This window comes from Arachis ipaensis, chromosome B05 (assembly GCF_000816755.2).
Source record: "Arachis ipaensis cultivar K30076 chromosome B05, Araip1.1, whole genome shotgun sequence".
Lineage (NCBI taxonomy): Eukaryota > Viridiplantae > Streptophyta > Magnoliopsida > Fabales > Fabaceae > Arachis > Arachis ipaensis.
This window is the reverse complement of record NC_029789.2, coordinates 124534009-124557705: the sequence shown is the minus strand read 5'-3', so window position 1 is coordinate 124557705 and position 23697 is coordinate 124534009. Positions and strand designations below refer to the sequence as shown.

The 23697-nt window shown below is 43.4% G+C and overlaps 2 protein-coding genes across 2 annotated transcripts; both read left to right on the top strand.

Annotated features, from left to right (window-relative positions):
• Positions 5786-7114, top strand: LOC107641026. The gene has a single exon (XM_016344534.1). It carries the CDS (start codon positions 5786-5788, stop codon positions 7112-7114), a length of 1329 nt encoding a protein of 442 aa, XP_016200020.1.
• Positions 8227-9653, top strand: LOC107641025. The gene is made up of 2 exons (XM_016344533.1): positions 8227-8709; positions 8865-9653. Exons 1-2 carry the CDS (start codon positions 8227-8229, stop codon positions 9651-9653), a joined length of 1272 nt encoding a protein of 423 aa, XP_016200019.1.

Sequence of the window (23697 nt, the reverse complement as noted above, 5' to 3'; positions counted from 1 at the left end):
AACTTCCTACTTTCAAATTCAAATAAAAACAATCAAATATAATCTAGAAACAAATCCCAACAACCAAATCTTTATATTTCTAGAAGGAATTAATGATAATTAATCTCTTTAAATCTTGAATCTTTAATCTTCGGATGTGATTAAGGCTTCAATGATTTGATAACTGAATTTGGGCCTTGTCAAGCGTTGAAGTATTGCATCTGGGAGTTGAGGCTTGAGGAACGCTGGGCTTGCATCCTTAAATATGGGCGTAGGCCCAGTTTGCACCTCCAGGGAAGGTTAGACACTAGGCTTGTATGAGGCACGCCAAGCTTGTGCATTGCAAATAAATGGAGGAGGGACGCTGGGCTTGACTTGAATTGGAGGGGAGACACCGGGCTTGTGTTAGAAGCAAGGAGGGATGTTGAGCTTGCATGCTGGGCCGCTGGGCGTGTGTGCTAGCTTGAGGGGGTTGCCGGGCATCCATGCTTGAAGGCTGGGCGTCCAGTCCTTATGTTCCTTGGACCCGATTGGACCGTTCTTGAACCGATTTTGTGTTTTTTTGCGGGCTTTAATCCTTGATTATTTTGAGACAAAAACACCTGAAAACACAATAATACTAACACAACTCCAAATATTATTAGTTATGAAAATCTATTAGAAAATATAAGAAATTTAATTGAAAATCAAAGAAAACCTAAGAGAACAAATGAAAAAGACCCTAAAAACTGCTTAAGATGATGTGTCATCACAGACGACGAGAGAGGAAAGGAGAGGGCAGAGAAGTGAGGTTGATGATGTTGTAGAAATGGAAGGAAGGGTTCATGGTATGCGAAATTGCTACTCAGATTAGGTTGTAAAATTATTTGTTCGTTCTTTCCCTGGCAATGGCACCAAAAACGGATGCACAGAACCATGGTCCAAACATAACTTCACAACTTCGCACAACTAACCAGCAAGTGCACTGGGTCGTCCAAGTAATAAAACCTTACGTGAGTAAGGGTCGATCCCACGGAGATTGTTGGTATGAAGCAAGCTATGGTCACCTTGTAAATCTCAGTCAGGCGGATATCAAATGGTTATGGAGTTTTCAAATTAATAATAAATAAACAGAAAATAAAGATAGAAATACTTATGTATATCATTGGTGAGAATTTCAGATAAGTGTATAGAGATGCTTTCATTCCTCTGACCCTATGCTTTCCTGCTGTCTTTATCCAATCAGTCCTACTCCTTTCTATGGCTGGCTTTATGTAAGGACATCACCGTTGTCAATGGCTACTTTTCATCCTCTCTGTGAAAATGGTCCGATGCGCTGTCACTGCATGGCTAATCATCATCACATTCATGTTGAAGTGCAAATGAATATCTTAGAAGCGGAATAAGTTGAATTGAATAGAAAAACAGTAGTACTTTGCATTAATCTTTGAGGAACAGCAGAGCTCCACACCTTAATCTATGGAGTGTAGAAAATCTACCGTTGAAAATACATAAGTGATGAAGGTCCAGGCATGGCCGAATGGCCAGCCCCCAAACGTGATCAATAGATCAAAAGATAATCCAAAGATTAATTCAAAGATGTCAAATACAATAGTAAAAAGTCCTATTTATACTAAACTAGTTACTAGGGTTTACAGAAGTAAGTAATTGATGCATAAATCCACTTCCGGGGCCCACTTGGTGTGTGCTTGGGCTGAGCTTGAAGTTTACACGTGGAGAGGTCATTCTTGGAGTTGAACGCCAGTTTGTAACGTATTTCTGGCGTTCAACTCTGGCTTGTGACGTGTTTCTGGCGTTTAACTCCAGACTGCAGCGTAGAACTGGCGTTCAACGCCCTTTTGCGTCGTCTAAACTCGGGCAAAGTGTAGACTATTATATATTGCTGGAAAGCCCTGGATGTCTACTTTCCAACGCAATTTGAAGCGCGCTATTTTGAGTTCTGTAGCTCCAGAAAATCCACTTTGAGTGCAGGGAGGTCAGAATCCAACAGCATCAGCAGTCCTTCTTCAACCTCTGAATCTGATTTTTGCTCAAGTCCCTCAATTTCAGTCAGAAAATACCTGAAATCATAGAAAAACACACAAACTCATAGTAAAGTCTAGAAATGTGAATTTAACATAAAAACTAATAAAAACATCCCTAAAAGTAACTAGATCCTACTAAAAACATACTAAAAACAATGCCAAAAAGCGTATAAATTATCCGCTCATCAGTTCACAAATTCGAATTTAGAGTTAATTTTACTTTAAGATTTACTAGTGGAAAAATTCTGTGGTAATATTTAGTCCATGACTAAATCACCGTGTTTCATTTAATTATCTTACCGTCGGATTTTTTTACCCCTAAATCTGACAGTAAAATGAGTGCCCCCTAATTTTTTTTTCTCCACTTGTTTTCGTCGGATTTAGGGTCAAAAATTAAATCCAACAGTAAGTATCGTGGATGGTGAATTTAGTGTTGCAATCGTTGTAAAATTTGCTAGTAAATCTGACGTTAATATCTAACGGTAATGAGTGCTTTTTCTTGTAATGAAATTTAAAGAAACAATAATTTATTTTATTAGTTATGATATATTTTTTGTTTGCATAATTATGGTCTTTATTTTTTTTGTAAATACTTAAAGGGTATAATTAATATAAATTAATTGATGAATAATTATAACCGGTCAATCGATTTAACTTATGACTTACCAATTAAATTAGTAATTCAATTACTTAGGGTATGTTTGGTAAACATGTTGGCAGCATAAGAAGCACGTTCAATCTTCTTGAACTCTGTAATTTTTGTTTGGCTAACTTTTTTCCTCTAAACGCGAACATGATTCTGGGTTTGAACTCTCGTTCACCAGAAGCAACAAATTGTAACTTTTGCGTTTAGCTTGTGCGTTCACTTGATAAATTAAAAAATTAATTGATATTCTACTAATTTTGTCATTCAATCTCATTTACAATAAAAGATACCAAAAATAATCATCAGAGTTCTTGAATTTTTTTTGGGGCACGCTACACATCCATGTAACCATGTAACCAAGTTGGCCCAAACCCAAATAGAGTCACGTGCATTAACAACGAGTGAAAACACGCGCTCAAAAATGCTTCGTTACTTCGCGTTTATTATGAAAAAACGTTACTTCTTCCTCAACACGAAACCGCTCCTTCTCTTCGAATCTCTCTCAAAATCACTCAAACTTCAGTCACATTCTCTGCAAAAACCACTACTGGAGAAGAATCGCGAGAAGATTTGGCAAGGAACAACCAGAAATGAACAAAAATAACAACAGAAATTCGCCTTCCTCCTCCTCCTCATTCTCCTCCTTCTTTTTCGCGTTCCTTCTTCTTCACGTGTTTTCTCCTTATCTTCATTCTTTTGTTGTTATTGCTGCTGTATTTTTTTTTGTCTTTTCTTCTTTCTCTCCCTGGTGAAGAAGCAGTAGAAGGTGAGGAGGAAGAGTTTTGAATTGTGCAGAACAGAAATGAACTGAAATGGCCAGCTCCACTGAACTGATCATCATTCATGTGCTGAATAAAATGTCATAAACATTTAATCATCAAGAAAAATATTTCTACATGCACATGGACTCAATTGAACACACTAACAATCAAGTAAATCAAAATGAACAACTCCACTGAACCGAGCAACATTCATGTGCTGAATAAAATGTCATAAACATTCAATCATCAAGAATAGCATTTTTCCATGCAAAAGAAGTCAACTGAATACATAACAATCAAGTGAACCAAAATGGTCAACACCATTGAACCGAACACCAATCATGTGCTGAATAAAACATGATAAGCATTCAATCAGTAAGAAAAACATTTCTGCATGCACAAGGATTCAACTGAACATATTAACAATCAAGTGAATCAAAATGAGCAACTCCACTTAACCAAGCAAAATGTTGGTGTTGTTGGTGATGATTATAACAAAAGAAGAAGAAGAAGAAGAAGAGCGTGCGCGAACCGAGCAACATTCATGTGCTGAATAAAATGTCATAAACATTCAATCATCAAGAATAGCATTTTTTCATGCAAAAGAAGTCAATTGAACACATAACAATCAGGTGAACCGAAATGGCCAACACCACTAAATCGAACACCAATCATGTACTGAATAAAACGTGATAAACATTCAATCAGTAAGAAAAATATTTCAGCATGCACAAAGACTCAACTGAATACATTAACAATCAAGTGAATCAAAATGAGCAACTCCACTTAACCGAGCAAAATGTTGGTATTGTTGGTGATGATTATAACGAAAGAAGAAGAAGAGTGCGTAAAGAAAAAGAAGCAGAAGAAGAACCTACGTGCGCGAATTTGAAAGAAGAAGGAGGAGGAGGAAGAAGAGGAGAAATACTATTCTTATTTATTGAAAGTTGATCACCATTTATTCACCACATGAACATTGTTCGATTCGGTGGCCTTTGTGATTTTGATTCACCAAATAAATGTTGTTCGGTTCGGTGGCCTCCTTTTACTTTGTTCAGGTTTTAAGATTATTGTGATAGCATGCAGTAATCATTTCCTAACTGTCTCAATGTAATAACCTCATTCAACTGATCTGAAGTTGAATCATTCATTGTTTCCATTCAGAAGTGTAGATCGAAGAAAATGAAGAAAAAGAAGAACGACGGAGCTTATTACATTGAATTTAATGCAAATCAATAATGAAGAATGCGAGCAGAGAAGAAAAATGCAAACAGAGGAGAACGACAAATTTTATTAGGTTGAAGAAGAAGAAGAAGAAGAAGAAGAAGAAGAAGAAGAAGAAGAACGAAAATGCGAGAAGAGAACAAGGTTTACGTTATATGAGGCCCGTGTATAACAAACGCGTAAATGGGTTGGGGAGGCGCGTCTGATTGAAGTTACTTGGATAGTGTTACGGCCTAGCCCAAACAGATTGCGGGCCGACCCGACCCTTAGACCAACCCGACCCGAACGATCGGGTGCGAGCCACTCAACCACCGACCCGGACACGTGTCCTTGGCAGCTCATCACTACAACTGTATGAGGAAGCTTCGAGGAAGGTGGGTCTGCTCTTGTGGGACCCACCTCTGATACAGTATATATGGGGAGGGTCCTACCCCCTCCCCCAAGGTACAACACACATCACATTATCCCTTTTTCGCCCGCACACTCAACTGACTAGAGCGTCGGAGTGTCTTTGCAGGTGGCACCCCCTCCACACGAAAATCTCGGGACGTCGGCTACTCCTAATTCACCACTTGCGACTCGGAACTAGGCCACACCCCACCTATCAACCCGAGGATTCTTTCCGAACCGTCCGGTACCCGACATACCGAACATTGGCGCCGTCTGTGGGGACTTGGCTAAATAGACATCGTATAAGGTCCAGGGGATCATGGCCGCAGAGTGGACCCTGGGGGGCAGCCTCTGTCGCTTCTCCCCGGGAGCAGACGAGGTCCCCCCACGACGTACCGAGCCGGCTACACGATCCCAAGAGAGACACCCCTTCGGGGGCACAGGCAACAACAGCGCCAGGATGATACAGGAATTGCACCATAGGATGCAAAACCTAAAGCGCCAGCTGGCAGATCAAGAACGCCGTCAACGAACGCCTGAACCAATCGATTCCCACGGTGACACGGGGAAGAAATCCCCAGAGAAGTCATTTCCGACGTACACGTAGCCCACGATCTGAATCCGAGAGCGCCTGGGAGGAAGAGGAGCGCCCAAGAAGACGTCGGGACCCCGTGATATACACCCGACCTAAAAGGAGCGCTACAGAGCGAGACCGGGAAGACGGAAGAGAAAGGCCAAGGAGAACACGTCGGCCCGTAATAATGGGTGCAACCCCCTTTCATCGTTCCATCCTCAAAGTCCGGCTACCAAAGCACTTTGATAAGCCGACGGACATGAGGTACGACGGAACCCAAGACCCGCAGGAACACCTCACGGCCTTCGAGGCCAGGATGAACCTAGAAGGAGTTGGAGACGAGGTGAGGTGCCGCGCTTTCCCGGTCATCTTGGCGGGACCTGCGATACGGTGGTTCAACAGCCTCCCGCAGGGCTCGGTGGCCAGGTTTTTGGACATCAGCCGCGCTTTCCTGGCCCAATTTACAACCAGAATCGCAAAGGCAAAACACCCGATCAATTTGCTCAGGGTGACTCAGAGGTCTAGCGAGTCGACCAGAAAATATCTAGACTGGTTTAACGATGAGTGCTTAGAGATCGACGGGCTAACTGACTCGGTAGCTAGTCTGTGTTTGACGAACGGACTCCAGAACGAGGACTTCAGAAAGCACCTCACCACGAAGCCAGTGTGGACAATGCATGAGATCCAAACTGTAGCTAGGGAATACATTAATGATGAAGAAGTCAGTCAAGTCGTGGCTGCCAACAAGCGGCAGCCCTCCTACAATCAACCCCGACAGCACGGTAGCAGACAAAGGCAGAAGGAACATGCCAGAGACGGCGGTCCGAGCAAGACACCCAGGCCATTTCCTCGAGTCGAAAAGTTCACCAATTACACTCCCCTCACTGTCCCCATCATAGAAGTTTATAAACAGATAGCCGAGAAGGGAATCTTGTCGAAGCCCCGACCTCTAAAGGACCGAACCGGGGGGAACAAGAGCCTCTATTGTGATTATCATAAGGGCTATGGACATAAAACACAGGACTGCTTCGACCTAAAAGACGCGCTGGAACAAGCAATCCGGGACGGAAAACTAGACAAATTCTCCCACCTCATCAGGGAGCCGAGGAGACGAGATCATGACCGCGAGGGAGAGGACAAGACCCGCTCAGTAAAGCGACGTCAAGAGCCAGAGGACAATGACCACGACCTTACCATAGTAAACGTGGTAACAGCAAGGAATGCGGCTCCGAGGTCGAAGTCGGCACACAAGAAAGACACCAAAGTTCTGGCAGTTTCTTCGTCTTCCGTGCGAAGCTCCAAAAAGCTTCCATCCATTTCGTTCAGTCCGGAGGACCAATGGTTCGATGAGGTCGCGGAAAACCCTCCCATGGTCATCACGGCCAGAGTGGGAACCGGCCTCATCAAGCAGATCCTTGTAGATACTGGGGCGGACTCGAATATTATGTTCCGCAACGTGTTCGATGCCTTGGGTCTACGGGATGCCGACTTAAAGACTCACAGCACGGTGTTGTAAGACTAGGCGACTACTTCATCAAGCCAGACGGGATAATCTCCCTGCCGGTATCCATAGGACCAAGACAGGGGCGAAGATCGGTAATGGCCGAGTTCGTGGTTTTGCGAGACTCCACGGCCTAAAACGTCATCCTAGGGAGGAAAACCATTAACGATCTCGGGGCAGTGATCAGCACAAAGATGTTGGTAATGAAGTTCGTCGCTGATGACGGATCCGTGGGATCCATAAAAGGAGACTTGGAAATGGCAGTCGCTTGCGACAATGCCAGTCTCTCCCTAAGAAAGAAATCTAAAGAAGCATCAGGAGTGTTCCTCGCCGACCTGGACGCTAGAGTTACCGACAAGCCCAGACCCGAACCGGAGGGGAACCTGGAAAAGTTCAGGGTCGGCGACGCGGAGGAGAAGTTCACCTTCATGAACAGAAACCTCCCACATGAATTGAAAGAACCTCTAGTGGAAATGATCAGGGCCAATGGCGATTTGTTTGCTTGGACACCAGCCGACATGCTAGGGATAGACCCCCAACTCATGTCACATCATTTGGTCGTCAAGCCGGAAGCCAGACCGGTGGCTCAAAGGAGAAGGAAGATGTCACGAGAAAGAGCGGAGGAGGTGGCCAAGCAAACGGCCGGCCTCCTCGAAGCGGGGTTTATTTGAGAACTTGATTACTCGACCTGGTTGTCGAATGTAGTTCTAGTAAGAAAGCACAATGGAAAATGGAGGATGTGTGTGGACTACTCCGATCTCAACAAAGCATACCCCAAGGACTGCTACCCCTTACCCAACATTGATGCGCTCGTCGACGCGACGGCGGGATATCGGTATCTGAGCTTTATGGATGCTTATTCCGGCTACAATCAGATACTGATGCACCGGCCAGACGAAGAGAAAACAACATTTATAACGCCGGGAGGAATATATTGCTACAAGGTAATGCCGTTTGGCCTGAAGAACGATGGGGCCACATACCAAAGGTTAATGAACAAGATATTCAGCGACTTCATAGGTAAGACGGTGGAAGTGTACGTGGATGATATACTTGCGAAGACCACCCGGCCTGAGGACCTCCTAAGCGACCTAGGAAATGTATTCGCTTCCCTCTGACAACACGGTATGAGGCTCAACCCACTCAAGTGTGCCTTTGCCATGGAGGCTGGAAAGTTCCTAGGATTTATAATAACCCAAAGAGGGGTGAAGGCCAACCCTGAAAAGTGTCAAGCGGTACTCCAAATGAAGAGCCCGGGCCATGTCAAAGACGTTCAGAGGCTGGCAGGAAGGCTCACCGCACTATCCCGCTTCCTCGGGGCATCGGCAGCGAAGGCCCTGCCTTTCTTCAACTTGATGAGAAAGGGGATAGTGTTTGAATGGACCCCGGCGTGCGAAGAAGCATTCAATCATTTCAATGAGATCCTTGCGACACCACCTGTACTCGGTAAGCCCGAGGTCGGAGAACCACTCTACCTGTACCTAGCCATAACGGAAGAAGCGCTGGCAGTGGTTTTGGTGCGGAAAGAAGGGAAAGTTCAACATCCAATTTACTTTGTGAGTAAAGCGCTGCAAGGAGCAGAACTGAGATACAGCAAGTTAGAGAAACTGGCACTAGCACTCCTGACCTCTTCCCGTAGACTATGACAATACTTCCAAGGTCACCAACCGCTCTACCTGTACCTGGCCATAACGGAGGAAGCGCTGGCAGCGGTTTTGGTACGGGAAGAAAGGAAGGTTCAACAACCAATTTACTTTGTGAGTAGAGCGATGCAAGGAGCAGAACTGAGATACAACAAATTAGAGAAGCTAGTACTGGCACTCCTAACCTCTTCCCGCAGACTACGGCAATACTTCCAAGGTCACCAAGTGGTCGTGAGAACGGACCAGGAAATCCGCCAGGTGCTCCAAAAACCCGACTTAGCGGAAAGGAGATGACTTGGGCCATCGAACTATCTCAGTATGATTTGCGATATGAGCCCCGACATGCAATTAAGGCGCAAGCGATGGCAGACTTCTTGGTAGAAGTAACGGGGGACCCAACCAAAGAAACAGGCATACGGTGGAGGCTCCATGTGGACGGGGCCTCCAACCAAACGTCTGGAGGTGCTGGGATCATCTTGGAAAGCCCTGCAGGGGTCATATACGAACAATCCATCAAGTTTGAGTTCTCCATATCGAACAACCAAGTGGAGTACGAGGCCCTCTTGGGCGGCTTAATCCTAGCTCGGGAAGTCGGGGCTACGAGGCTGGAAGTGTGCAGTGACTCACAAGTCGTTACCTCGCAAGTGAATGGAAGCTACCAAGCCCGAGACTCGCTGTTGCAGAAGTACCTGGAGAAGGTCAAAGAGTTGAGCAAACAATTCGAGGAGGTCACGATCCAGCACGTTCCGAGGGAAAGGAACACACGGGCATACCTCCTATCCAAGCTAGCAAGCACGAAACCGGAAGTCGGCAACCGGTCTCTCATTCAGGGCATGATAAAAGAACCAGCAGTTGCCCTTCACCTGACAAAGATAGCCTCTCCTAGATGGACCCCATCACTGACTTCCTAGAAAACGGCAAACTCCCTGACGACGAGAAGGCAGCTAAAGCGTTGAGAAGGGAGGCGGCCAAATATGCAATCATACAAGGTCAACTGTTTAAAAAGGGACTCAGCCAGCCCTTATTGAAGTGCCTGCATCCCGACAAAACGGACTACGTGCTCAGAGAGGTCCACGAGGGGTGCTATGGTCACCACATCGGGGGCAAAGCCCTAGCATGAAAGCTCATCCGAGCTGGATATTACTGGCCATCGATGATGATGGACTCCAAAGAATTCGTGAGGAAATGCGTCAAGTGCCAAGAGAACGCCAACTTCCACAAAGCGCCGACAACTGAACTAAACCTATTGATGTCCTCCCGACCTTTCGCACAGTGGGGAGTCGACCTCTTGGGACCTTTCCCAGTTGGTCCGGGGCAAGTCAAATATCTCATAGTCACCATCGACTACTACACCAAATGGATAGAAGCTGAACCACTGGCCAGTATATCCTCATCTAATTGTCGAAAGTTTATGTGGAGGCAGGTGATAACTCGATTCAGCATACCAGAAGTCGTTATCAATGATAACGGGACGCAGTTCACTGATAAGAAGTTCGTGGAGTTCCTCACCGATCTGGGCATAAAGCAGAAGTTCTCCTCTGTAGAGCATCCCCAGATGAATGGCCAAGTTGAGGCCGCAAACAAGGTCGTCTTGCTGGGCCTCAAGAAGCGGCTAGATAATAAAAAAGGTGCATGGGTCGACGAACTCGCCTCAGTTCTCTGGTCTTACCGAACAACCAAGCAGTCGTCCACAGGAGAAACCCTCTTCCGCCTGATGTACGGGGTAGATGCAATGATACCCGTAGAGATCAGTGAGCCGAGCCCACGATTACTTCTGAAGGGGGTAGAGGAAGCTGTAGAAAAGGACCTAGTAGATGAGGCTAGGGAGGTGGACCATTTGTCGGAAGTAGCACTAAAGCAAAGAACGGCCCTGCGCTACAACACCAAAGTGCTCAGGAGAGAATTTGAGCAAAATGACCTCGTCCTGCGGCGCAACGACATCGGGCTCCTTACTCAAGGGGAGGTAAACTAGCGACAAACTGGGAAGACCCCTACAGGGTCAAAGAGGTAATTGGCAAGGGCGCCTACAAATTGGAGAAGCTCGATGGCAAAGAAGTTCCGAGAACCTGGAATGCAGGTAACTTGAGAAGATTTTATCCTTAGCTCAAACATGCCGATTAGGCAATCTGACGAGCTTAGTGATTTACTTTTGTTAAGTGTTTATCATGGAAATAGACTTGTTTAACTATCATTAATGTTTACTTGTCAAAATTACTTTCCCATTTACTTTTCTCCATTTAAATGGGACAACAATACGGTGCCTCGGGACTGATCACCTCGAGAGCCAACTAAGTTAACGCCATAACAAACGGCTACAATAATAGTAAAGCCACAACTTGGCTTTGCCAAACTACCAACACAACGGTAAACAAACACGAACGACAAGCCAATACCAACAAAACAGTAACAAAACAGAACAAAAACGTACTACCAGTTAAGCAGAGAAAGATGATAATCACAAGACAACCAAGCGGCTACTAAAGTATATCAAAAAGTTAGTTCCACATGTTCTACAATAAAATCATAAACTCCATACAAAGGTACAAGAGATCATTTCTTGGGGATATCGACAATCTTGCATTCCTTGATTGTCTTAAAGACCCCAATTGCCGATGTGTCGAAGTCAAGGGCCACGACCCTCACCTGGGCCTTAAGAGCCTCTTCAGTCATTATTATGGTGCTTTTTCTCTGCTTTACGGTCTCTCTGTACTTCTTCTTAAACTCCTCCACCTCGGCCTGAGCAGTCTTAGCAGACGACGCGGCCGCATCACGTTCTTTTTCCAAAGCAGCCACCCGACCTTGTGCCGCATTGAGCTGGCTCTCCAAAGCCATCTCCCGTTCGGTCAACCGGGAGACAATGGCATCAGAGGTCTTCAATTTTTCCTCGACAGACGTGGCCTTCTTCTCGGTAGCCTTAAGTTTCTCCTCAGTCTTGGACAGCTGCTCCCGAAGTGTTTCCACTTCAACCTTAAACTTATTATTGGCCTGAACGGAAGCCTCGAGCTTCCTCTGCACTGACTGCATCCCTGATAACTCAAACTCGGCCTTCCGAGCTATGGCGGCGCCGCGGAGGAGAGTACGGTGCATCCACCTCGCCTGTCCCGGAAGGTCGGAACCGTGGAAATACTCCTCCGTGCCGGGAAGCAACTGGGAGTCTATGAAGTTCCCGGCATCGAAGTTCCTCTCCATCACGGTGAGGGCTCCTTTAGGACTGGAGGATGACTTCTGCCTCTTGGGGTTGTGGATAACCTTCAAGTCATCATCCTTGACATGTGGATTGGAAGTCGAATCCCTAGTACCGGCCACCTCCTCACGGATAGGAGAGACATGCGCCCCATCAGCATCTTTTTCCGACATCTCAGTGTCATGGGGTGGAGGCACCGCCTGGTTCTTCTTATTCTCGGGAGGGGTCTCCGGCTTCCCGTCGGTCTTCTCCTCATCACTGTCACCAGCCAGAAAAGTATTGTACAAACTTTCAAGACCTGTCACCTCGGCAGACATTCCCACTACAACAAAAAAGTAAAACAGGTTAGTCCGGAAATCGGCATAACAGCATGACAAATCAAAGCAACAATAACGCGAGAAATGCAAGTCCAAGCTACTCACAAATATAGTTCCGGGCGACCTCCCGTTCGCCCATAAGGAGGTGAGAATTTACGTGGTTCCTCCCAAAGACGGCTAACAACACGTCGGCAATCTTTCTATCCACAGCGGACATCCCCTTGTAGGTCACCTTGATAAAGGTATTGGACCCCACTCCGAAACTCCAATACGTCGGGATGAGACGTTGCCCTTCTAACGACAACCAGAAGGGGTGGCGACCTTTGACTGGGCGCACTTTAAAGTACTTGTCCTTGAACCCGTGGTAAGAGTCCTCGAACAAGCCAAAAATCCTCCGACCTTGGGCAGATCAGAAGGACATGAACCCCTTCTTCGCTTTCCCTTCTTTTGATGGATTAGTGAGGTTGAAAAGATAAAGGAAAACATCGACGGACACCGGCAGCTCCAAGTACTCGCACACCATCTCGAAGCAGCGGATGGAAGCCTAACTATTCGGATGCAACTGCGACGGCGCCACGGAGATCCGGTTTAACAACACCATTTGAAAAGAAGAAAAAGGAATGCGAACGCCTACCTGGGTAAACATTGCCTTATAGAACCAGATCCAGTTGGCAATTCGGGGGGAGTGAAGGTTGATCTCGTACAACTGCTCGTTGGGAGCGGGAACGAAAACGTCGTAGTTAGCCTCCTCGTCAGTTCCGCCGCACAAGTACTCGGCTTGATGGAACTCGGTAAGTTCCTCCTCACCCATCTGGTTTGGAGAATCCTTCATGTCAGAGGTCACCCAAGCGTACCGGTCGTAACCCACGCCCGAGGTGGAAGCTCGTGAGACGATACGAGCCATACCTACAGTGGGGGCACCACTCAGTTAGTCTATGAGGTCGAGAACTCGGGAAAAGCTCAGAAGCTACGTTTAGCCTATTCAGTAACTGAAATTAAGTATGGCTGAAGCAAATCCAAAACAAAGCCTAAAACTAATGCCCTAGAATGGTAACCCCCCTAATACGCCTATTTAACACCATCATTCAACGCACAAATCCAACCAGAAGAGCAGCATGCACGCAAGAACAGGGGCAATGAAAATAAAATGAAGATAAAACAGAAAGCGAGGGATAAATGCTTACCAGGATTGATTGTGGTGATTCGAAAAGGAATGAAAAAGTATTCTTCACATGAACGCACACAGACGCAGGAATGGCAGTAGGAAATTTGGAGAGAAGAAGATAGAGATGAGAAGAACAAGGGAGTGAAGTGGGAGCAAAATGGAAAACTGATATGGGATTAAGAAACTAACTCAAAAGGCGCAAAAAGTAAAGGCAAAATAGTCTTTGCATGCAGGGTTTCAAAATAACCCATTATGAGCATTTAATGCTCAGCGCAAAGAACGAGGCGACGAACAGTTATCCCCAGCAACGAACAGACACACGCGCAAGAGGCAAGTTGATAAACCATTATTTTATGATTTATATTCTGTTTAATTGAGTGGTTTTATCAAGTCTTTACTCACTTATTCATATGATTAGCATGTATTTACAATTCCTTCCCAAAATTGTTCCATGGTTGAAAACTTGCTTCCTAGAGATCTTTTAATTATGTATTTTAATTCTCCATTATACCAATCGATACCGTGATCCATGTGTTAAGTGTTTCAGGCTTCATAGGGCAGGAATGGCTTAGAGAATGGAGAGGAAGCTTGCAAAAATGGAAGAAACACAAGAAACTAAGGAGATGACCAGCGAACACTGACACGAGCGCATGGCTCATGCGAGCGCGCGAAATGAAGAAATCACAGCGACGCGAACGCGTGCTTGACGCAAATGCGTGGATTGGAGTCTGCACGAATGACGCAAACGCGTGGACGACACGAACGCGTGACAAGGAAAATCACTGAATGACGCGAACGCGTGGACGACGCGTACGCGTGACCTGGGCGATCTACAGAAATTACAGAATACGCTGAAGACAATTTTGGGCCGCATTTTAACCCAGTTTTTTTCCCAGAAACACAGATTAAAGTTAGGGAACATGCAGAGACTCAACACGCATCCACACACATTGAGATACAGTCACATACATTGATATTAGGATTACTTTTAAGTTTTAGATCTGAATCTAGATTAGCCTTACATTCATAGTTTATGCTTTTGCTTTGGATTTTGGAGATTGAAGAGTCATTACCTCCGTTGAAGACACTACTTTAGTTTGTTTTCTTATTCCCTTACTCTTAATTAGTTTCTCATTGGCCCTGTTCAGATAATTATGTTGCATTTTGAATTTATCAATATATAGAGTTACTTTTACTTTTAATTAATTTTAATTCTCTGTATTATTTTATTTCATTTAATTATGTCATCTTATATTTTTATGAGCGTTATATTCATGTCAATGGAGTAGAAATTCCACTTGACATGGGGTTGATTAAGAGGAGACACTTGAGTTGGAATGCTCAAGTGCTTAGTTAAATTGGACGTTATTGGCTAATGTTGTACCTACTAACGCTAGACCTTCCCAAGGAAGAGGACTAGGATTTGCGGGTAAGAGTTAGCTCAATCACTTGACTTTCCTTTATTTAGTAAGAGTTAACTAAGTGAAAACAACAACCTCTTTACACTATATTTGAGAAGATTCCAACAAGGATAGGACTTCCAATTAATTATTCTCCTAGTCAAGACCTTTTAATATTAATAATAATTCTTAGTTAATTGCTTTAATTTATAATTATTTTAATTATTCATTATCCAACTCAAACTTTCTGGAAAATTTCTGATTAATAAATTAGCACGCTTTCCTGCAACTCGTTGGGAGACGACCTGGGACTCATACTCTCAGTATTTTTATTTCTAAAATTTGTGACACCCTTTTTAAATTGGTAAGGCGGATCTTAGCTGGTTAAGAGCTATACGTGCAACGCTATTCTCTTATTAAAAATCTCTTAATTGGCCTAACTTCTGCCCCGCATCAATTTTTGGCGCCGTTGCCGGGGAGTTGCAATAGTGTGCTAGATTATTAATTAGTGTATATATTTTTATTTTTATTTGCATATTTTATTTTTATTTCTATTACCATGAGCTACATGTCTTTCTCATTGAATGACACGTTCATTGACTGATCCGAGCTTAGTTGCTTTCGATCCTGAAATTGAGAGAACACTTTCACGTATTAGGCGAGCTCGACGTCGGTTAGCCTCTGAGGGTGGTGAAGTGATTGTTATCAATTCACCAGTCTCATCTGAGGGCAAATCTGAACCGCCATCTGAGAGCGAGACAAGCTCCTTTACTACTGATTCAGTTGATTCACGTGCAGGTAACATGGCAGCACCTAGGAGGATTCCTCTCCAGGAGGCAGGAGCCCCATATTTCACCCTGCAACCGTATCAAGTGCGTCATCCAAATCTGGCTGCAAATTTTGAACTGAAGACTGCACTAATCAACTTGATGCCCAAATTTCATGGCTTACCTGCTCAAGAGCCTATCAAGCACCTTAGGGATTTTCAGACAGCCTGTTCTACTGTTAGGCGTCATGGTGCAGATGAAACCTCTATTCTGTTAACCGCCTTCCCGTTTTCTCTTGAAGGAAAGGCGAGGGAATGGTACTACACTCAACCTGATTAGAAGAGAATTCTTGGAAAAATACTTTCCAGCTGAAGTTACTGATAGATTGAGGAAAGAGATTTCAATGATTATTCAAGGTGAATCTGAGACTCTCTACGAATATTAGGAACGCTTCAACAATCTCCTGGACGCATGCCCCCACCACATGATTGACAAGCTAGTGTTGATCAGCTACTTCACACAAGGCATGAAGCCTCAGGATAAGACTACACTGGATGGTGCGAGTAATGGTTCCCTGAAAAAGTACAAGACTACAGATGAAGCATGGCAACTGATCGCCGACCTGGATGAATCTGCTCGGAATCACAAGCATAGGAACAACCATCCCAAAGCTATTGCCGAAGTTTCTTCTAGAATTGAGACTACCGCTCTCACACAGAGTATATGTGAAATGACCAACCTACTGAAACAGATGCAGTTAAATCAACAACAAGCACAACAAGCTCAGCCTCTCCCACCACAACAAAGCCAACAGTTGGTTCCACAAAGAGTATGTGGGATTTGTGCTGATTATAGTCATTATACTGATGAATATCCACAGCTTCAACAGGAAGACAACACTATGGCAGCCACTCACAACTTCTATGACCGCCCAAATCAAGGATACAATCAACAAGGTGGCAACTATAACCATGAATGGCAGGACAACTCCAACCAAGGTTGGAGAGATAATTCTAACCATGACTGGAGGGATAACTATAACAGAGGAGACAGAGACAACAATGGAAACCAGAGGTGGAATAACAATAACAACAACAGACAGTAGAATCAGAACCAACCTTACAGAGCACCTCACCTAAGACAGTCCCAAGGATCCCAGCACAACCAACAACAGGTTCCTCGGATCACTTATTCTAATTCCTCATCAAATGACGAGATGCTTCGCTCTCTTACACAAGGGCAACAAGACATGCAGACGCAGCTGAACTCTACTTTAAATAGTTTGACTGCTACTTTACAAGCTCTCGTCTCCCGGTTAGATTCATCACCTAATTCCACTAATCGACCTTCAAGCTCCAATGAAATTCCTTCTCAACCCCTACCTAATCCCAAAGGTGGCATCAATGCCATCACTTTGAGGTCCGAAACCACATTGCAGGAGAGGAACCATGAGGAGCCATGCCCACCAGAACACGTCCCAGCTGAAGATCTGGTGGAAGTGGAAGATGCTGAAGAGGAAGAGGACGTACAAGACAAGGTAGAAGAAGAAGAGGTTCAACCTCAGAATGAAGCACCAAAGGATGCAGAAGCTACAAGTAACGTCCTTCCTATCCCATTTTCACAACTTGCAAGGAAGCCCAGAAAGCAGATGGAACTTGATCCCAAAATGGTAGAAATATTCAAAAAGGTTGAGGTAATTGTTCCCCTTTTTGATGTTATTCAACAGGTACCTAAATACGCAAAGTTTCTAAAGGATTTGTGCATACATAAAGATAAAATTAATGAATTAAAAACTATTCCTTTAGGTAGTTCTATATCTGTTTTAATGGGAGGTATACCTAAAAAATGTAGTGATCCAGGTCCATGTATGGTTAACTGTACCATTGGAGGTGTGATATTTTCTGACTGTATGTGTGATTTAGGAGCGTGTGTTAGTATAGTACCTTTGTCTATATATGATACTTTGAGGATCCCTCCCTTAAAAAGGTTGGCAGCTCGTTTTGTGTTAGCATATAAAAGCATTATCACAGTAGTTGGAATTGCTGAAGATGTATTAGTGAGCATTAAGGGGCTCACATTTCCCATTGACTTCTATATCCTGGAAATGCCCCCTAATGACTCAGGAAGACCATCATCAATCCTGCTTGGAAGACCATTCCTTAAGACTTCGAAGTTCAAGCTGGATGCATTCTCAGGAACTTACTCCTTTGAGATAGATGGCAGAGCAGTGAAATTCAGTTTGAATGAAGCTATGAAGCATCCTCTGGAAGATCATTCTATCTTCCAGTGCGACATTATTGATGAAACTGTAAATGAAGTTCACCAGGAAGAATTAGAAGAGAAGTACATGGAGCAAGGTCCAAGTGTGGGGACACTTTCTGAAAACAATGAGAACACTTTGCCATTATCACCAGCCCCGGATGATTCAGAGCCTAGCTATGAGCAGAAATTAGAATTAAAGCCCCTTCCTCCACACGTCAAGTATGCTTACCTTGAGGACAAGCAGAAGTTCCCAGTTATCATTGCAAAGGAACTCACTTCCCAACAAGAAGAACAACTTCTTAATGTGCTGAGAAAACATAAGAAAGCAATTGGAGGGAGCTTGGTGGATATAGTAGGCATCAGCCCTCAAGTTTGTGAGCACAGAATATTCTTAGAAGAGGGAGAAAAGCCTGTCCGTCAACCTCAAAGAATATTGAATCCCACCATCTTAGAAGTTGTCAAGAAAGAAGTGACCAGGCTACTTGAAGCAGATATCATTTACCCCATCTCGGATAGTGAATGGGTCAGTCTAGTACAAGTGATGCCCAAGAAGTCTGGAGTCATAACAGTAAGAAATGAGCATGGAGAGCTCCTGACAACTAGAGTGCAGAATTCATGGAGAGTTTGCATTGACTATAGGCGTCTCAACCAAGCCACTCGCAAGGATCATTACCCCTTGCCATTCATTGATCAGATGCTTGATCGCCTATCAGGTAAATCCCATTACTGTTTTTTAGATGGTTACACAGGCTAATTTCAAATTCATATAGCTCCTGAAGATCAGGAAAAGACTACTTTTACATGTCCTTTTGGGACTTATGCTTATAAGAGAATGCCCTTTGGCTTATGCAATGCACCAGCTACTTTCCAAAGGTGTATGATGAGTCTTTTCTCTGATCTCATTGAGAACTGTATGGAGATTTTTATGGATGATTTTAGCGTATATGGTGATTCATTTAGCCTTTGCTTGGATAGTTTATCTAGAGTACTAGACAGGTGTGTTAATACAAACCTTGTATTAAATTTTGAAAAATGTCACTTTATAGTAAAACAAGGAATTGTACTAGGACATGTTGTGTCTAATATTGGCATTTCTGTAGATCCAGCAAAGGTGGATGTTATTTCTAGTTTACCTTACCCCTCCTCCGTGAGGGAAGTCTGTTCATTCCTTGGCCACGCAGGTTTTTACAGGAGATTTATTAAGGACTTCAGTAAGGTAGCATTGCCTTTATCCAGATTGCTGCAGAAAGATATTGAGTTCGAGGTCAGTGAGGATTGTATGCAAGCGTTTGATAAGCTAAAGATCGCCCTGACTCAAGCTTCAATTGTGAGAGGACCAGACTGGAGCCAGCCATTTGAAATTATGTGTGATGCTTCCAACCATGCAGTAGGAGCGGCGCTGGCTCAGCGCAAAGGTAAGGATCCTTTTGTAATTACTTATGCATCTAAAACTTTAGATGCTGCTCAATCTAATTATACTACTACTGGAAAAGAGCTTCTAGCTATTGTTTTTGCTCTGGATAAATTCTGAGCCTATTTACTTGGTACTAAGGTAGTAGTGTACTCAGACTATGCAGCTCTAAAATATTTGTTAGCTAAAAAGGAGTCCAAACCAAGGCTAATACGTTAGATACTGCTGCTGCAAGAATTTGATTTAGAAATTAAAGATAGGAGTGGTAACCAGAATTTAGTAACAGACCACTTGAGTCGCCTTGAGCACATTAAGGATGACTCCACTCCTATAAATGATAATTTCCCATTTGATAGCTTACAAGCAGTATCTGAAGTAGTTCCTTGGTATGCACCTGTAGATAATTATCTAGTTAGCCACACTTTTCCTCCAAATTTCACTAAGCATCAAAGAGACAAGCTAAAAAGCGAGTCCAAATATTATATATGGGATGATCCATATTTATAGAGGTATGGTGCTGACCAGGTAATTAGACGGTGTGTGCCTCAATCAGAATTTCAGTCCATTTTAGAGGCCTGCCACTCATCTGAGAATGGAGGACATTTTTGCCCTCAAAGAACAGCTAGAAAAATTCTAGACTGTGGATTCTGGTGGCCTACTCTTTTTAAAGACGCTGCTGAATTTTGTAAATCTTGTTCCCCATGCCAAAGGTTTGGTAATATATCCAAGAGGGATGAAATGCCTCAACAGATTATGCTTTTCTGTGAAATTTTTTATGTTTGGGGTATTGACTTCATGGGTCCATTTCCAAATTCTAATGGTTACCTTTATATATTGTTAGCTGTAGATTATGTTTCCAAATGGGTGGAAGCAATTCCTACCCATACTGATGACGCTAACACTGTTATTTTCTTTGTTAGAAACCATATTATTTGCCGCTTTGGATCACCACGAGCAATCGTGAGCGATCAAGGCACCCACTTTTGTAACAGGAGACTAACAGGATTACTGAGGAAGCATGGGATAATTCACAAAGTAGCAACAGCTTACCATCCCCAGACCAATGGGCAAGTAAAAGTCTCTAACAGAGAGATTAAACATATTCTAGAGAAGATAGTAAAGCCTCATAGGAAGGACTGGAGTGCCAGGCTACAAGATGCACTCTGAGCATATAGAACAGCGTACAAGACACCCTTTGGGATGAGCCCCTTCCGCCTAGTATACGGAAAGGCTTGCCACCTTCCAGTAGAGGTAGAACACAAGGCTTTCTGGGCTGTGAGGGAGTGCAACATGAATTTTGAAGAAGCTAGTGCTGAAAGAAAGCTGCAACTAGCAGAATTGGAGAATCTTCGCCTAGAAGCATATGAAAACTCAAGGCGATACAAAGAAAAGATGAAGGCTGTCCATGACAAGCATATAAAAAGGAGAGAATTCAAACCAGGGGAGTTAGTTCTTCTTTATAACTCCAGACTGAGGCTTATGCCAGGCAAACTGAGATCAAGATGGGAAGGTCCATACAGAGTAAAAAAAGCAGAGTCATACGGAGTTTTTCACCTGCGTCATCCTTCTAGCTCCAAATTTCTAAAGGTCAATGGACATCGCCTGAACCTTTATCATGGTAAGAAGATGAAGGATCACAAAGAACTAGAAGTCTTCCTCTTGGAAGACCCACCAACAGAAGCAGAATGAGCCTAAAGAGCGTCCAACTTAAGGACATAAAAGCAAAGTGCTAGGTGCGAGACACCCCACCATGGTATGATCGTTCCGTTTCAGTCTTAGATTTATTTTACTTTATTTTATTTTTATGGTGTTAATGACTCTTCTTATAATTTCTGCATATAGTCTGCATTCACATTTGTATTCGCACTCTGCATAAAAAATAAATAAATAAATAAATCCAAAAATATTCAATAAATATTTAAATAAATAAGGGGACAAAATTACCCCAATGCTAAGTTAAGTTAATGAAAAATCAATGCATATGTGATACAAGTTAAGAGAAAAAGTTAATACATGAGTATGGAATGTGAAAGTGGGAATTATGGGTAGCTAGGCTTGAATTTAAAGCATATAAGAGTATGTATGTTAGGTAAGAGTTTAGACTAGTCAAAGATTCAATTCATAGCTCACTTAGCCATATATATATCCTCACATTTACCTTAGCCTCATTACAACCTTGAAAAGACCTCATGATGTTTGCATTGGTACATTAAATACTTGTTGATTGGTTAGGTGAAGAACAAAATTTAGAAAGCATGATTAGAGAAGAGTAGAGTAATTATCCTATACACTTGGGAGACTAGAGTGCACATACACCATCAGTGAGGGTTCAATGCTTAATTCTATATTCCCTACTTTCATGAGCTATCTTCTTACATTTCTATATGTTCTCACTGTATAAATTGAATTCGTGGGATTTGATTTATGTTTATCTTGAAGAACTTATTTTCTTTTAACCAAGTAGACAAGAATCATATAGTTGTATTCATATATATAGGTTGCATTGCATTGCATTGCATGAGTTTTACATTTTCCTACTCATTTACTTTATCTCCTTAAACTAAGCATGAGGACATGCTAATGTTTAAGTGTGGGGATATTGATAAACCATTATTTTATGATTTATATTGTGTTTAATTGAGTGGTTTTATCAAGTCTTTACCCACTTATTCATATGATTAGTATGTATTTACAATTCCTTCCCAAAATTGTTCCATGGTTAAAAACTTGCTTCCTAGAGATCTTTTAATTATGTATTTTAATTCTCCTTTATACCAATCGATGCCGTGATCCGTGTGTTAAGTGTTTCAGGCTTCATAGGGCAGGAATGGCTTAGAGAATGGAGAGGAAGCTTGCAAAAATGGAAGGAACACAAGAAACTAAGGAGATGACCAGCGAACACTGACACGAGCGCATGGCTCCCGCGAGTGCGCAAAATGAAGAAATCACAGCGACGTGAACGCGTGCCTGACGCAAACGCGTGGATTGGAGTCTGCACGAATGACGCGAACGCGTGGACGACGCGAACGCGTGACAAGAAAAATCGCGGAATGACGCGAACGCGTGGACGACGCGAACGCATGGACGACGCGAACGCGTGGACGACGCGAACGCGTGGACGACGCGTACGAGGGACCTGCGCGATCTACAAAAATTACAGAATACGCTGGAGACGATTTCGGGCCGCGTTTTAACCCAGTTTTCGGCCCAGAAACACAGATTAAAGCTAGGGAACATACAGAGACTCAACACGAATCCACACACATTGAGATACAGTCACATACATGGATATTAGGATTACTTTTAAGTTTTAGATCTGAATCTAGATTAGCCTTACATTCATAGTTTATGCTTTTGCTTGAATTTTGGATGTTGAAGAGTCATTACCTCCGTTGAAGTCACTATTTTAGTTTGTTTCCTCATTCCTTTACTCTTTTCAGTTGTTCATTGATCCTATTCAGATAATTATATTGCATTTTGAATTTATTAATATATAGAGTTACTTTTATTTTTAATTAATTTTAAATCTCTATTTTATTTCATTTAATCATGTCTTCTTATATTTTTATGAGCGTTATATTCATGTCAATGGAGTAGAAATTCCACTTGACATTGGGGTTGATTAAGAGGAGACACTTGAGTTAACGGATCTTAGCTGGTTAAGAGCTATACGTGCAACGCTATTCTCTTATTAAAAATCTCTTAATTGGCCTAACTTCTGCCCCGCATCACATGTCCTCTCCACGAACGGCCGACCTAGCGACAACGCACGAGAAAGGGCATAACACGCCACCAATGGCTCTCACGATCATTGCTAGCGCGTTGGGGGCACTATTACGGCCTGACCCAAACAGATTGTGGGCCGACCCGACCCATAGACCACCCGACCCGAACGGTCGGGTGCGAGCCGCTCAACCACCGACCCGGACACGCGTCCTTGGCAGCTCATCACTACAGCTGTATGAGGAAGCTTCGAGGAAGGTGGGTCTGCTCTTGCGGGACCCACCTCTGACACAGTATATATGGGGAGGGTCCTACCTCTCCCCCAAGGTACGACACACATCACATTATCTCTTTTTCGCCTGCACACTCAACTGACTAGAGCGCCGGAGTGTCTTTGCAGGTGGCACCCCTCCACACGAAAAGCTCGGGATGTCGGCTACTCCTGATTCACCCCTTGCGACTCGGAACCAGGCCATACCCCACCTATCAACCCAAGGATTCTTTCCGAACCGTCCGGTACCCGACATACGGAACAAATAGCTTGGATGAAAAAATTACATAGATGTAGAGCTTTTCCCTTTTTTTTATGGTTATGCTTTACAAACAAATATTTTTTTTAATATTATTATTAATACTCTTTGTTAAGTTTTAATTTTTATCAATTTTTTATTTATTTTTCTTGTTAATAGTATGAATATTTTTTAAGAGTTTTTTTTTATGTTCACT